Genomic DNA, 12,674 nt, shown 5'->3' with positions numbered 1-12,674 from the left:
ACCCAAGGTCCATGACACGACCAATCCTGCAAATTGACAGCTCTGCTCCTGAATGTCAACAAAGGGGCGGAGCAAGTCGTGGCATCACAGGACTTGTTCGCTAAGAGCTCTTAGCAACCTGTGACGCCCTGTGGTGCTTCCCTCCAAGCTCAGTGATGTCGACAGTTGCCGGGATCTGAGCTGGAAGCTCTAGCTGGCATCCTGCTGAGCTCCTGGCAACCAGTGACGTTAGCGACTGTGACTGACATCCCAATGGCAATCGAGTCCCGGTGGGAATGTGTGTTTGCAGCTTGTAAATCCAATACGTCTCTCTGCATAAAAGTTTGCTTCTCCTTTCTCCCCTCCTCTAACACCAGACATAATTATTTCTAACACCAGACATAATTATTTCTATCACCAGAAAACGTGATGCTGTGGGACCTCTGAGATCTTCCCCTAATAAATATTGACTTAAAGGAGAACTATGAGGTGAGTGCTTTTCATTCACCTCATAGTTCTAGCCGACCTGTGACAATGAGACTGTCACAGGTCGGCTCAGTAGATCGGGAGGTGAGCGAACACATACCGGCGTTCGCTCACCTCTCGATCCTGTCACGGCTCTCTGCCGTGACAGGGGAGGGGCTGGATTCCACCCTCCCCGCTCCGATCAGCCAGCCTCTAGATAGGCAGAGCTAGCTGTCAGTCATGCAGCTGGGCGGATGCCGGCATAATTGTCGGGATCCGCTTCAGCTGCGGCGTCTCAGTATACCGCGAGCTGTAGGCTATACTGAGCCTAGCCTATACTGAGCCTACTCACCCTAGGCTATACTGAGCCTAGGGTGACGGGCGGACGCTAATTTGTGTCTTCCCGTTACCCTAAGGAGAACTATGGGGAAAAGCCTTAACCCCATAGTTCTCCTTTAAAATACTTGACAAATATTTACGTTTTCATTTCCTTTTAGCTCTTTCATTCTTTTTATTGCATTGATCTTATGAGTCTTGGGCACCTATGGATGCCACATCTGGAGAGTAGAAGTTCCTTTCTCAATAAAGTATGTTCGGATACTTATTCCTGTGACTCAAGAAAGACCCAGTCGGGTCGAAACGCTTAGTCGCCTAGTTAGAGGGGAATGCACATTTCAAATCATTTGCCAGCAGCAGCAATTCTGATCTTCAGATGTCCATTACATTTGATTCAGTACAGAGCTTTTATTCCTGCTTCATGAGTGTTTACATCGATCGCGTTCACTGAAGTCTTAGAATATGAAGACGTATCTGCTGTGCTTTATATTGACTATTAAGTGATTGAAGTCTATGCTGATCTGATGGTCCAATACCCCCATATATATCCAACTCAATGTATTTGAATGGCCGTGAAGATGACATTTAAAAATGTTACAGAGGTGTCGATCGATACTACTTTGTTGTAGATCTATTGACTCGAAATATGTTCTGAGTAAAGATACACTGGAGTTATAAGTAGACATTTTTAATTGTTCTTGTAACATTAAAATGGAATATATTTTGACATTGAATTGGCTTGCCGTATTGTATTTCCATTATGATATTTAATATACATGGTTGTCTGCATGACAACCATTCCCTCACCAGTCCCTCCCATGACAGTGAGGATCATACGATGGCAGAGAGCAGCAAAAACGGGTGTTAGAGGTTTTCTTTCAATTTGTGAATGGGTGGGAAGGGGACACAGTAGTTGCTCTAAGGTCGGATTCATACCATGACGTTCCAGGAACACTTGTCATGTTCTCACATGGGTGCACATTGGTGCTCGTTCATGTGCTGCATTTGTCATACGTCCCCATTGAGTTCAATAGGGGGCCTTAATGCTCGGCAAAAAAGCTCATGCAGCAAATTCTGCAGCATGCTTTCTGCACTTTTGGCTTCCGTGCTTGTGTGTGTGTTTTAACGTGCGCAAACATGCAGAAAAAAAGTGTGACTTTCTGGTCATGTTTGGGGTGCCATTTAAAATGAATGGCAATGCAATTGCGTTTTGCTGCCTTTTTTCACGTGAAGTGTCTCAAAAAGTGCGCGCTTGTTGTGAGTTCACGGAACGTGAAAGTTTAAATCTGGCCTAACATATCTGCACCTTTTTTTAATGCAGTGTAATAAATCTGCACATTGTGGTATGCTAAAAATTATGTGCATTGTGGTGCACTTTGTACATGCGCTAGGGTGCCATTCAAAATGAGGCATATAGAGCTGTGCAATAAGGTGCATTACTGTAACACACAGTAAAGCAGGGTTGGGCAACACCAGCACTCCAGCTGTGCTTTAACTACAAATCCCAACATGCCTCTGCGAATCTTGCCTGTAACTGTCAGTCGTGCAATGCATCATGGGACTTGTAGTTCCACAACAGATGTAAGGCTGTAGTTTCCCACCCCTGTAGTAAAGTACAAAATGCAGCACCATAGAGTGACTCCACCATTAAAGATAGTCACTGCAAATGCTTCTAAAGCAAAGCTTGTATTTGTAATGAGCCAATATGGCTGTACCTCTGTATTTAGAATGACAAGTGTGCAAGCTTTCAGATACACTGACAGACAATAATAATCAGGTAATGCCATAGACTAGACATAGAGGCCAGAAAATCATAGCACTGTCACCTGCTTCTGTTTTTCATGTGACTTTACCCAAAGGACTAATCCATTAGCACATCTCTTCCAATCAGATGGAAAATCTCAATGAGCAATTTCAGGGTTTCTGGCAATCAGAAGAGCTTATTATTGGCTCCTAGAGGAACCCTAAATTGCCCCATCCATGCCCAGATGGCGAGCGTTGGGTCTGGGACTGGTTTGGGTTGTTTGGCCGCCCTCCGCTGAGAGGAGAAATGTTCTACTTACATTCCCTGGAGTTGTACATCCCATGAGGGATCCAGATCTTGCCGCTGCTAGGACAATATCGCGAAGGTCCGGAGGAGGTTTGGACAAGTCAAAATCAATCTGCACCCCTCCGGTGAAATCCACCAGGGCCTCCGAGATGAACCCCCAGTGCAGGTTCTGGTAAGATCCACGTAACCTATCGGGATAAAGCACACAGCAGTGTTACAGGTCTAAGAAAATTAACCGAATGCAAAAAATACTGACCCGAGCAGTGACATGAAGGGCCCTATAGCAGCTGCAGACATATAACTCTTCCCTTCCAGTCCTTAATGTACATCAAACTCTACCTTTCAGGTTTCAGTGTTCACAGGGGCCTATGTATTTTGAATATTTTGGGAGGCTGCTGCTATGAGAAAAGTGAAGCTAAGGGATGTAATCTTCACCTATCAATAGCCTTGGCCACAAGATGGAGCTAAGGAGGAAAAAAAGAAATACATTTTTCCTGTGCTTCTCAGCTTCATCTAGGGGCCATAAGGCAGTATTTTTGTTAAATTGCATTCGACTTGGAAATAAAACTCCTTTTTGGGGTGTACCCCCTTCCTCAGAGGAAACGCCTTAGTTTGGTCATGGTAGCTGGTAGGTGCCGTCTGTAGGAATAGCTTACTGCCAGTCTATTGGTTTTCTCTGCTGCAACCCTTGAAGTTTGGATGCGGGACACCAGTATAGTTATGCACTTATGATTGACTCTGTTTGTAAGTCATTTTAATTTTCCTTAATTAGTATTAATTAATTTGATATGCTTCACGAGAAGAAGGCGCTGTCCTTGTGTTTGTTTTATCATATCCTGTAAAATGTCCCTGTGGGATGTGATTGGCTGCCTCTTTCTCAAGAAGATATGGAGATCGAAGAAAATGTGAATTCCCCATTAGCGCCAACTAGTGTAGACATGTAAGCTGCGAAAAATTTGGTTCGGATATTTCGTTATTTCGGAATTCAAAATTCAGATCCCGAAATTCAATTTGGTTCTGGTTTCGGATTCGGACGAAATCCGAATTTCGTTAGTTTCGGATGAGTTTACGAATATTCGTTGGGAGTACAACAGAAAACCATATACAGATATTAATACTACAGCTGAATCTCCCAGACCTGAATGGCATCAGGATCCGAATTTCCCAATTGCATTCGGGAGTTCCCGAATGCCATTCGGGTCTGGGAGCCTCAGCTTTAGAAATATATGTATATGGCTCACAGACCCGAATGGCATTCGGGTTCCGAATTTCCGAATTGCATTGGGGAGCTCCTGAATGCCATTAGGGTCTGTGAGCCATATACATATATTTCTGAAGCTGGGCACACACCTTACAACCATCGCAAGACTTTTGTCTTGGACAGGCAGATCGTACTTGCGATGATCGCAAGCCGCGCCCCCCTGAGGGGCGGGCTTCCGATGACCACAATGCCGAACGAGCAGTGTGCGCTTGCGCACACCGGCCTGTCCGGCTTTTATCTTACGAACATGCTACACACCCGCCGAACATCGTACGATGCTCGGCGGGTTTTCAAACATGTTCGTAAGTTAAAAGTCGTGCGACCTTACAGTAGTAGAGGTGGCACGGCTTCCACACACCTTACGATAATCGTACGATCGCGGGATTTCGATTATCGTAAGGTGTGTGGGCACCCTAAAGCTGAGGCTCCCAGACCCGAATGGCATTCGAGATCCAAATTTGGGTCTAGGAGCCTCAGCTTTAGTATCATATGTATATACTGAACAGAAATTTTCGTTATGGCATGTGACTTTTCTGGCCAATCAGATGGCTCCCATGTTGCCTGTAACGAAAATTCGTGTTCAGACCCATTTGGATGCATTAAACCGAAAAACACATCTGATTGGCCAGAAAAGTCACATGTCCGATTTAATTTAGTTTTTGAATGAAATTCAGACGGGATCTGAAATTCAGAAACCGAAATTCGGATTCGGACACATGCGGATGCATTGGGATTCAGAAATTTGTGTCCAAGTGTCTGATTTTTGGAAAATTTGTCCGAATTTTGATTCGGAACGAAACGAATCGCACATGTCTAGACTAGTCTATGCATAAAGTGTTGGAAAGAAAATGTACTAAGAACGTTCATTTTTGTCTCGTTTGCACAGAACGTTTGAGGATTTTCGCAAGATGAGTGGCTCTGCAAATTGTTTATAAATTCACCCCTAAGTCTATGACTACCCTGTCCACAGGTTGGCATAGCTGATTTCACTGCAGAATGAACAGCGTTGCCACCCTATTAAAGGAAGTCAAAAAATAATAGATCTACTGGCAGTGAGCGGAGGTGAAAGGGTTGCAAATATACAAATTAAATGCATTGCGATGCACTTGAGTTTTTTTTTATTGCTGTTGCATGCTTTTTTTTAAAAAAAAGAAGTACTTGCCACACTATTGAGCACTTGTATCTTTTGTCATTGGCTATATAAAAAAGAAAGGCTTTCACTGGCCAGGAGTTTAGAGGCTTGGATAGCAATCCGGCAGTGGATTTGGACGCATGAACAAGTCCCTTTGAGCTTCTAAGAATGTAGGGATCAAACAAACCTGCTGAAGCTTTAGATTTGATTGTTGTGTTCGGTACAGAATTTGCTGTCCTCATTGTAGTGGATGAAATGAATAGTGGAAGCTATAAGTCATTTTCTCAAACACTGTGGGAGATCATCATGATAATGGAGCCGTAATCACATAATATAGTGCTAAAGTGGGTCGCCGTGGACTGGTTTATGGATCACGGGGGTTACCTTTGGTCACAAGAAATAGGTACATATTGAATTTGAACTGTTACAAGATTTATGTTATATTTTGTGTGCTCTATCTAGATATAATTTGTTAAAGATATCACCAGCACACCATATTGAAGTGAAGAACACGTCTGCTTATTGACGCTTTATATAAAAAATGTTTAATTTAACATGAGGATAGTGTGTAGATCACTGCCAATGGCAATATCTACACACTGTCCTCATGTTAAATTACAAAGTTTTTAAATTGTTTTTGGGGGGAGTATGATGTCACAGTGATGTCAGGGGGTTGGTGGGAGTGGTTTTCTGTTCATTTGCACTGTTGATTTAGCTATTGTGAGAATTAGCTCCAAACAGTAGTGTGTTAAGGACACTACCACTCGCTTAAGTTCTTTTTAGGGCATCTTTGCCCACTTTTATTAATTCAGAAGTCAAACAAATTCCACACAGGTTTTTCCCTCACAGGGGTTTTCCCATTTTATAGTACACACAGTACTGGCAACGAAAACACAGATTAGGCTTCTTGGCTTGTACCTTCAGCATCTGGCCATTTGGACCCTCTGAACCTCTTGCTTTGTCTATTTTCTCAGACTAGTCACAGTGGCTGGTCCTCACCTCACCAGTGTATTGCCACACAGGCTGTATCACACTCACTTGCCACACAAGCTGGTTCCAGGGTTGAGCCCTCCAGACCGCTGCAGAGAGACCTCCTCTGTCTCCCAGGTGGAACCACTTACATAGGAGCCTTGGATATCTTATGGAGGCACTAATGAGCCAGCTTACTTCAGCTGGGCTGGTTACCTCTAGGCCTCCAGCATCTCTTAACACTTCCCCCTAGAGCAAGAACCTTAGAACTACACCTATAACTGGGCCCTACAAATCTTCCATCCTGGCTATGCCCAGACATCCCCATCTGCCCGCTGCCGCACTATATAAGATAGATTTTTCTTTAGCTGTATTGCAATTTCAAGCCTGATGAAGGGGACCCTGTGTGACCCACGTAACGTTGTTGTTTGTTTTGACATGAAGTGTCAATAAACAGACATGTTCTTCACTTCAATATGGTGTGCTAGTGACCTCTTTAACAAGTTTAAGTATTGGCGGTGCCATCTGCGGTCACTTCGAGCACCCACACTGACAGGGATACCCGGCAAGGAGTGCAGCAGGATTCTGGAATATACTATCTAGATATAAAACATTAAAACATATAATTTTATCGGGTTTATTTGATAATTTTATCGAGTTTAGCGTATCGGTGAAAGTGGTCGTACTTGGCATAGGCTTTCTCTAGCAGGGACGGCCAAAATTCGTTGCTGCTTCTTGGCTGGACAGACAAGTATTTTCCGTGAAGTAAAGGTAGGCGATCATCGACCACCACGTCCACCCATTCTCCGTACTGCCAGAACTGCAAGAGAGAAAACGCCACTGCAATTCAGATCACAAGGGAAGCATGCTACTGTATAACAGCATTTGCCAATGGGGACACCAATAAAAAATAAGCCACAGTATTTAAATTATTAAAGAATATCTATGGTCAACAAGTATATATAAATCTGTATTTCTATACATAATTTTCATAAGTTCTATCCCGCTCCTAGTAACCACATCCATCTGGAAGTTTGTAAACCTATTGAAGATGCCCATAGGGTGGACTTCTTCAATGCAGTGGCACAATGTCACTCAGCCCTGTGAATATCGCCACACTCACAGAGCCTGCCTTCTGAACTACAACTCAATGTCTTAACAATGTAACATCATCATTCCCTGCTGGAAGCAATGCATGACGGGACATGTAGTCTAAAAGGAGAACTATGGGGTCAGGGCTTTCCCCCATAGTTCTCCTAAGGGTCACGGGAGAACACTAGTTTTCTCCCGTGACCCAAAGCTCAGTATACAGCGAGCTACGGCTCGCGGTATACGGAGACGCCACAGCCGGGACGGATCCTGACAACACTGTCTGGATCCACCCAGCTGCGGGATTGACAGCTGGCTCTGCCTATCCAGAGGAAGAGGCAGCTGTACCCGCCCCCTCCCCCGTCCGTTTCGCCAGTCAGCGTTGGAGGATCGGACAGGGGAGGGGAAGAGTCCCTGCAGGGAGCCGTGAATGACAGTCACGGCTCTCTGCAGGGATAGATCGAGAAGTGAGCGAGCAATGGTATGTGTTCACTCACTTCCCGATCTATAGAGCCGACGTGTGACAGTTTCATTGTCAGGCCAATAGTTTTTTTTTTTATCCTTCTCTACCTTCCTACTAGAACTACAGGAAGAGTAGATTCCATAGCATAGATCCCCCCCCCTTCCTTGCAAGCTACATCCTGTCAGTATAATAAGTCAGCCTGAGGTAGTTGTTTCAGGTGGCATCTCATTGGGTCATGTGGGGAATGCAGCAGATGTGCCTACCACCCCCTTTCCGTCCAGAGCGTTCTGTGATGCTCTGGCCAGCTTCTCTCCCAGTTCACTGATGTCACTGGTTGCCAGCAGCTGAGCAGGACATTGTGGCTGGCATCCCACCCAGCTTATGGCAAGACCAGTAATGTGAGTGTACTGGGCGGGATGCTGCAAACCAAGAGCCGCCCCTGACCATCCCTCTTCCCTGGAACCCAGAACGTTCACCATGAGATGCAACCCTCCCTTCCCCCCCAAACTTGCACCAAGAGAACATAACCCCACCCAGAACATGCATATGAAGTACCACACCCAGGCCTCAGGCAGCAAGACATCTAGGGACGGCCCTGCATATCCCTCTCCTGATCTGGGGGCATCTAATTACTCTTTGTGCTGGTCCACCCTCCCTTTACATACCTACATAACCTTTTATGTAGCTCCCAGGGAAGGGAAATACCATGCAGTGTCACTTGAGTGACAGATCTGAGCCTGCTGGGGCTGCTGACATCACATCCAAGATGGTGGCACCCATCAGCAGCCTCTCGGCTTTTGGATGTCTACACAAGGGAGGCTTTTACATGTAAATAGGATGCATAAATGAAACATATACTGTAACTGTATGGGAAGATTGTTGTTGAAATAAATGGTCCGGTAACAGGGTCTCTTTAAAGCCATAGGAATATTCTAGCGGCTAAAGTCACATCCTGCACTTAATAATTTTTTTAAAAATTTTGCAGACTCTTTATGCTCCAATTTATTGGATCTGATTGAGTAACGTTTCATCCAACAAGTACAATCTGAGATTGAAATTTTAATGACATGTCACATATTTTGATCCAGGCTTCCTATGTCATTAAGGCAATAAGTGGTACCCATACAATGGGAAAAGTAGAAACGCACGTCCAAACAGATCACGAGATCTTTATGGCATTTTACTATTGTTCCTCCTTGTTCTAGGAGGGTATTTCCACTCTTCACAGGGAGGGGACTGCAGTGAGTAGATACTCCGCAGGCTAACCATAATCATACAACATGCAAAGTAACCACAGCAAGCAAAGGCGGTCATGTGGAATATGTAAATATTTGCAAAGAGGGAAGCGTGCTTTGCTTGTCGTTTGCACATTGTTTAAAATAGATTTAGCAGCGTAATCCAGGTGAAAGAACAAAGAAAATTATTTAGAGAACATACGGTTAGAGCGTTATGTAACCCATCTGAACCCGAGGAGACCTTCCGCGTTGGGAATCAATTATTATTTGACATCGAAGACCACTGATCATGAAATGAGCGGATCCCCACAGATGGAAAATGCTTATCTCCCCTGAAAGGTCCAAGTCTAGCTGTGCCAATCACTGGGGGGTTATCATGGGCATAACTACTAATCATGGTGCCCAATTGCAAATGTTTGGGGCTCCCTGGCTAACATTCTTTGTAGAGGCTGGCAGATCCTGAGTTCTGACTTCAGCCTTTCTGTACTGGAAACGTCCCAGTTTAGTTTTCTTAATCAGGTCTGCTAATGTGGCCCCGTTTTATCACAGCGTGATCTATCTCCTTAGAACTGCCCACCCCCTTCCCCATCTTCAGCACAAGGGCTTATTTTCTTCCATATAATCTATCTATATCGTTGGGGAAGGTGCACTGATGAATGATTACTGTATACAAATGTTCCCTGGCAAACAAAACTACGAACCCGCTCAACATGTAGCCCGATATTTTGTGTCAACTGGGAAAATGCTGGTGCTCAGGAAAGGTTACGTCCACCTCAGTACACAACGAATATAACACAAGTTCCAGTGCTCAGCTTCATGCTCAAATCCTTTATTAATAATAATAGCAAAAGAGCAGCTCACATCACAGAACCAGCTAATACGTTTCAGACATTCTAAGGCCATGAGTGACTGAAACATGTTGGTGGGTTTTGTGATGTGAGCTGTTCCTTTTCGCTATTTAATAAAGGATTGGCGCATGAAGCTGAGCGCTGGAACTTGTGTTATATAAAGTTCCCTGGCTCCTGTCAGTCCCCAAATAATAGTGAACAGTTCTCTGATTTCGGCACCTCATTTGCCCAGGAAGAAGGAGTTGGAATCCAGGGCAGCGAGATATTTTTCACATGAATAAGTTTAACATTAGTAAAGCTGGACATTTTTTATTCAAGTTGTAAATAGACACGAAAAGGATATAAATCCACTTTTTGTGCACCAAATGTTTTAATACATGCAGATATGTCTATGTAATAGAAGGGTTGGTATCACCATTGTATTACACAGAGCCTGTGCAAAAAGCAGAGCTGTGGGAGGGACCACGCAGGCTCTACCCACTACAAGCGGCCTGCAAAAAACTACAGGAGGGGCGGAGACAAGGCCAGTCACCCTGCACAAGGACAGAGAGCAGCAGTGCACGGTCTTTATTTGTCAGGATCCAGAGCACCCCCAGGTGGCGCTGGAGCCAGGTCCTGCAGTTCCTGTGCTCGCCTGCGGGTGTCTCCAGCAGCCAGTGACTGTAAGGAACCTGCAGCTCCAGTACTCACCTGCGGGTGTGCCCCAGCTGTGAGTGATCATCCCATCACCTGGTGCTTCCTGGGAGGGTATTTAGGCCCTCCCTGCAGTCAGGAAGCTGGCTCAGTATTGTGTCGCCTGCACTTGACTGCTTCCTGAACCCAGCTTCCTGAACCCAGCTTCCTGAACCCAGCTTCCTGAACCCAGCTACCTGAACCCAGCTACCTGAACCCAGCTACCTGAACCCAGCTACCTGAACCCTGCTTCCTATCTGCAGACCTGTCACCGACCCGGCTTGTTACCCGACCACTCTTCTTGGATCCTGTTTCTGTACCGTGCTGCCCTCCTGTTAACGACCTGGCTTGTACCTGACCATTCTTCCTAAATCCTGTACTGTGCTGCCCTCCTGTTAACCCTCCTTGTTACTTCACTGCTAAACCTGTGGGGGGTTGAGGGGGTTAGTAGTTTTGTTTGATGGTAACAAATAAACTGTGCATAGAACCCTATCCTGTGTGGGCATATTAATTTGGTCATCCTGCGTGGGTACCTGCATGAGGTGTGAGGACGCCTGTACACGGTACCCTGACATTATTACAGGAAGCTCCAATTGTCGCAGTGAATTAATGCACAGATCTGAAAGAAATACACAAAGCCCGCCAAGATTCAAGGGAGAATACACATGACACTTGTATTTAGACAATATATGATTATCCCAGAGTTCAGCTTTAACAGTTTAGTTTTTATTAGCATCCTCCCTAATGGGGTCCCTTTCTACCCTGGGGATCCCACAAAGCTCGCCAAGATTCAAGGAAGAATACACATGACATGACTCAAAGTAGGTAAATGAACCAGAGCAGGAGGGCAGTCCCTAGCATTTTTGATGCCTGAGGCCAGGGGTGGGTGGGGATGGAGCAGGCGGTGAATGATGCTGGCTGAAGCATCCCGCTCATGACCCTGGCAAAAAGGGGAAGGCAGGCACACTGCAAACAGTGTGCAGCAGAGCAGCCATGCCACTCTGCCTGCCACACGCCCACATGACCCAGAGGCAACAGCCTCAAGAAGCTGCCTCATTACATGGGCAGCCCTGGACCAGAGGATAAAAATGCTTCCATTCTTTTTACTTTTCTTTCTTCTCCTTTTCTGTCCCTTTCTATTCGTTTTCCTATCCTTTCTTTTCCTTATCTTGCCTTTCTCCTCCTTTCTTAATCAAATTGCCTAAAATAGTCACTTCTTACCCTAAAGTGAAAGATTCCGGCATATTTGTGTGTGAACTCCTGGTCTTTGGGAATTACATTTTCTAGAAACCTCCGGTGCAAAGTTAAAGCTCCAACAACGGCAAGAACCCAGCAGTCACCTATGAAAACACAAACGTACTTTAAATATGAATGGATAACAGCAATGTATATTAAAACGTTAGATCCTAAATCACATTTTAACCTTTTTAAAGTGCAATCTACTCAAAACAGGAAAAGAGAAGAAGAAAAACACCCAGATACAGTATAATCCTTAGATTTGGTTGGTAGTTGATTAGGGATCTTTGGCTGTAAAATTAGGTGTGGGAGGAGAGATGGAGGTCTGGAGTAAAACCATTCCAACAGTCTTACCTATTTCTCCTTGCATGAGGTCAAAAATGCTCGCTCCATCAACCAGAAAACGAGGATCCTTGTTTATCTCCTAAAACAAAAACATAAAAACAATTTGTAATATCATAGAAGGTATAGTAGGCCTAAACCCGAGAAACAAAATGTAACACATTGCAGTTTGCCTTAAATGTGGTGGCTGCATCAGTTTTTTTAGACCTTTATTCCCTTTATGTTCACCTGGTGATCCTGCCAATAACACACTTCCTGTCCTAGGGTGACAACGCACACTCACTGCACTGTATCTATGGAGGAATAGTGCTGTCACCCTGGGACAGGACTCCAGAACACCACTCCTCATCTCCATAATTTGAGGGGGGCAGGAGGGGGGTGGTTATATAGCTTACAGAGATGCACTGGACACAGCTGATATATAACACTGCAGAGAGCACAGTTACAGCGTGAAGTTACATAGTTGGTAAGTTTACATGAAGACACAGGTCCAGCCAGTTCAACGTATGAATGTGTGCGTATATACATGTCACTAATAGTTCCCATGTCCTTGTACATTGTACTGTATATTTGGTATACTGATTATCGGGTGGGGGG

At 44.8% G+C, this 12,674-nt stretch overlaps 1 protein-coding gene across 1 annotated transcript in view; it reads right to left on the bottom strand.

Moving 5' to 3' along the window:
- The window catches only part of LOC108796583 (calpain-13-like), an 88,274-nt gene that overhangs the window by 52,220 nt on the left and 23,380 nt on the right, over nucleotides 1-12,674 (bottom strand). The window contains exons 2-5 of the mRNA XM_018568083.1: nucleotides 12,090-12,159; nucleotides 11,721-11,839; nucleotides 6,879-7,012; nucleotides 2,844-3,018 (exon numbers count right to left, since the gene is read on the bottom strand). Of these exons, the coding sequence (XP_018423585.1) occupies nucleotides 2,844-3,018; nucleotides 6,879-7,012; nucleotides 11,721-11,839; nucleotides 12,090-12,159 (498 nt within the window). The remainder of the gene's footprint in view (nucleotides 1-2,843; nucleotides 3,019-6,878; nucleotides 7,013-11,720; nucleotides 11,840-12,089; nucleotides 12,160-12,674) is intronic.

The sequence above is a fragment of the Nanorana parkeri genome, unplaced genomic scaffold (assembly GCF_000935625.1).
Source record: "Nanorana parkeri isolate BGI_ZX_2015 unplaced genomic scaffold, ASM93562v1 scaffold31, whole genome shotgun sequence".
NCBI classification, from domain to species: domain Eukaryota; kingdom Metazoa; phylum Chordata; class Amphibia; order Anura; family Dicroglossidae; genus Nanorana; species Nanorana parkeri.
The sequence above is the reverse complement of the archived record's forward strand: the minus strand, read 5'-3'. Positions and strand labels throughout refer to the sequence as shown.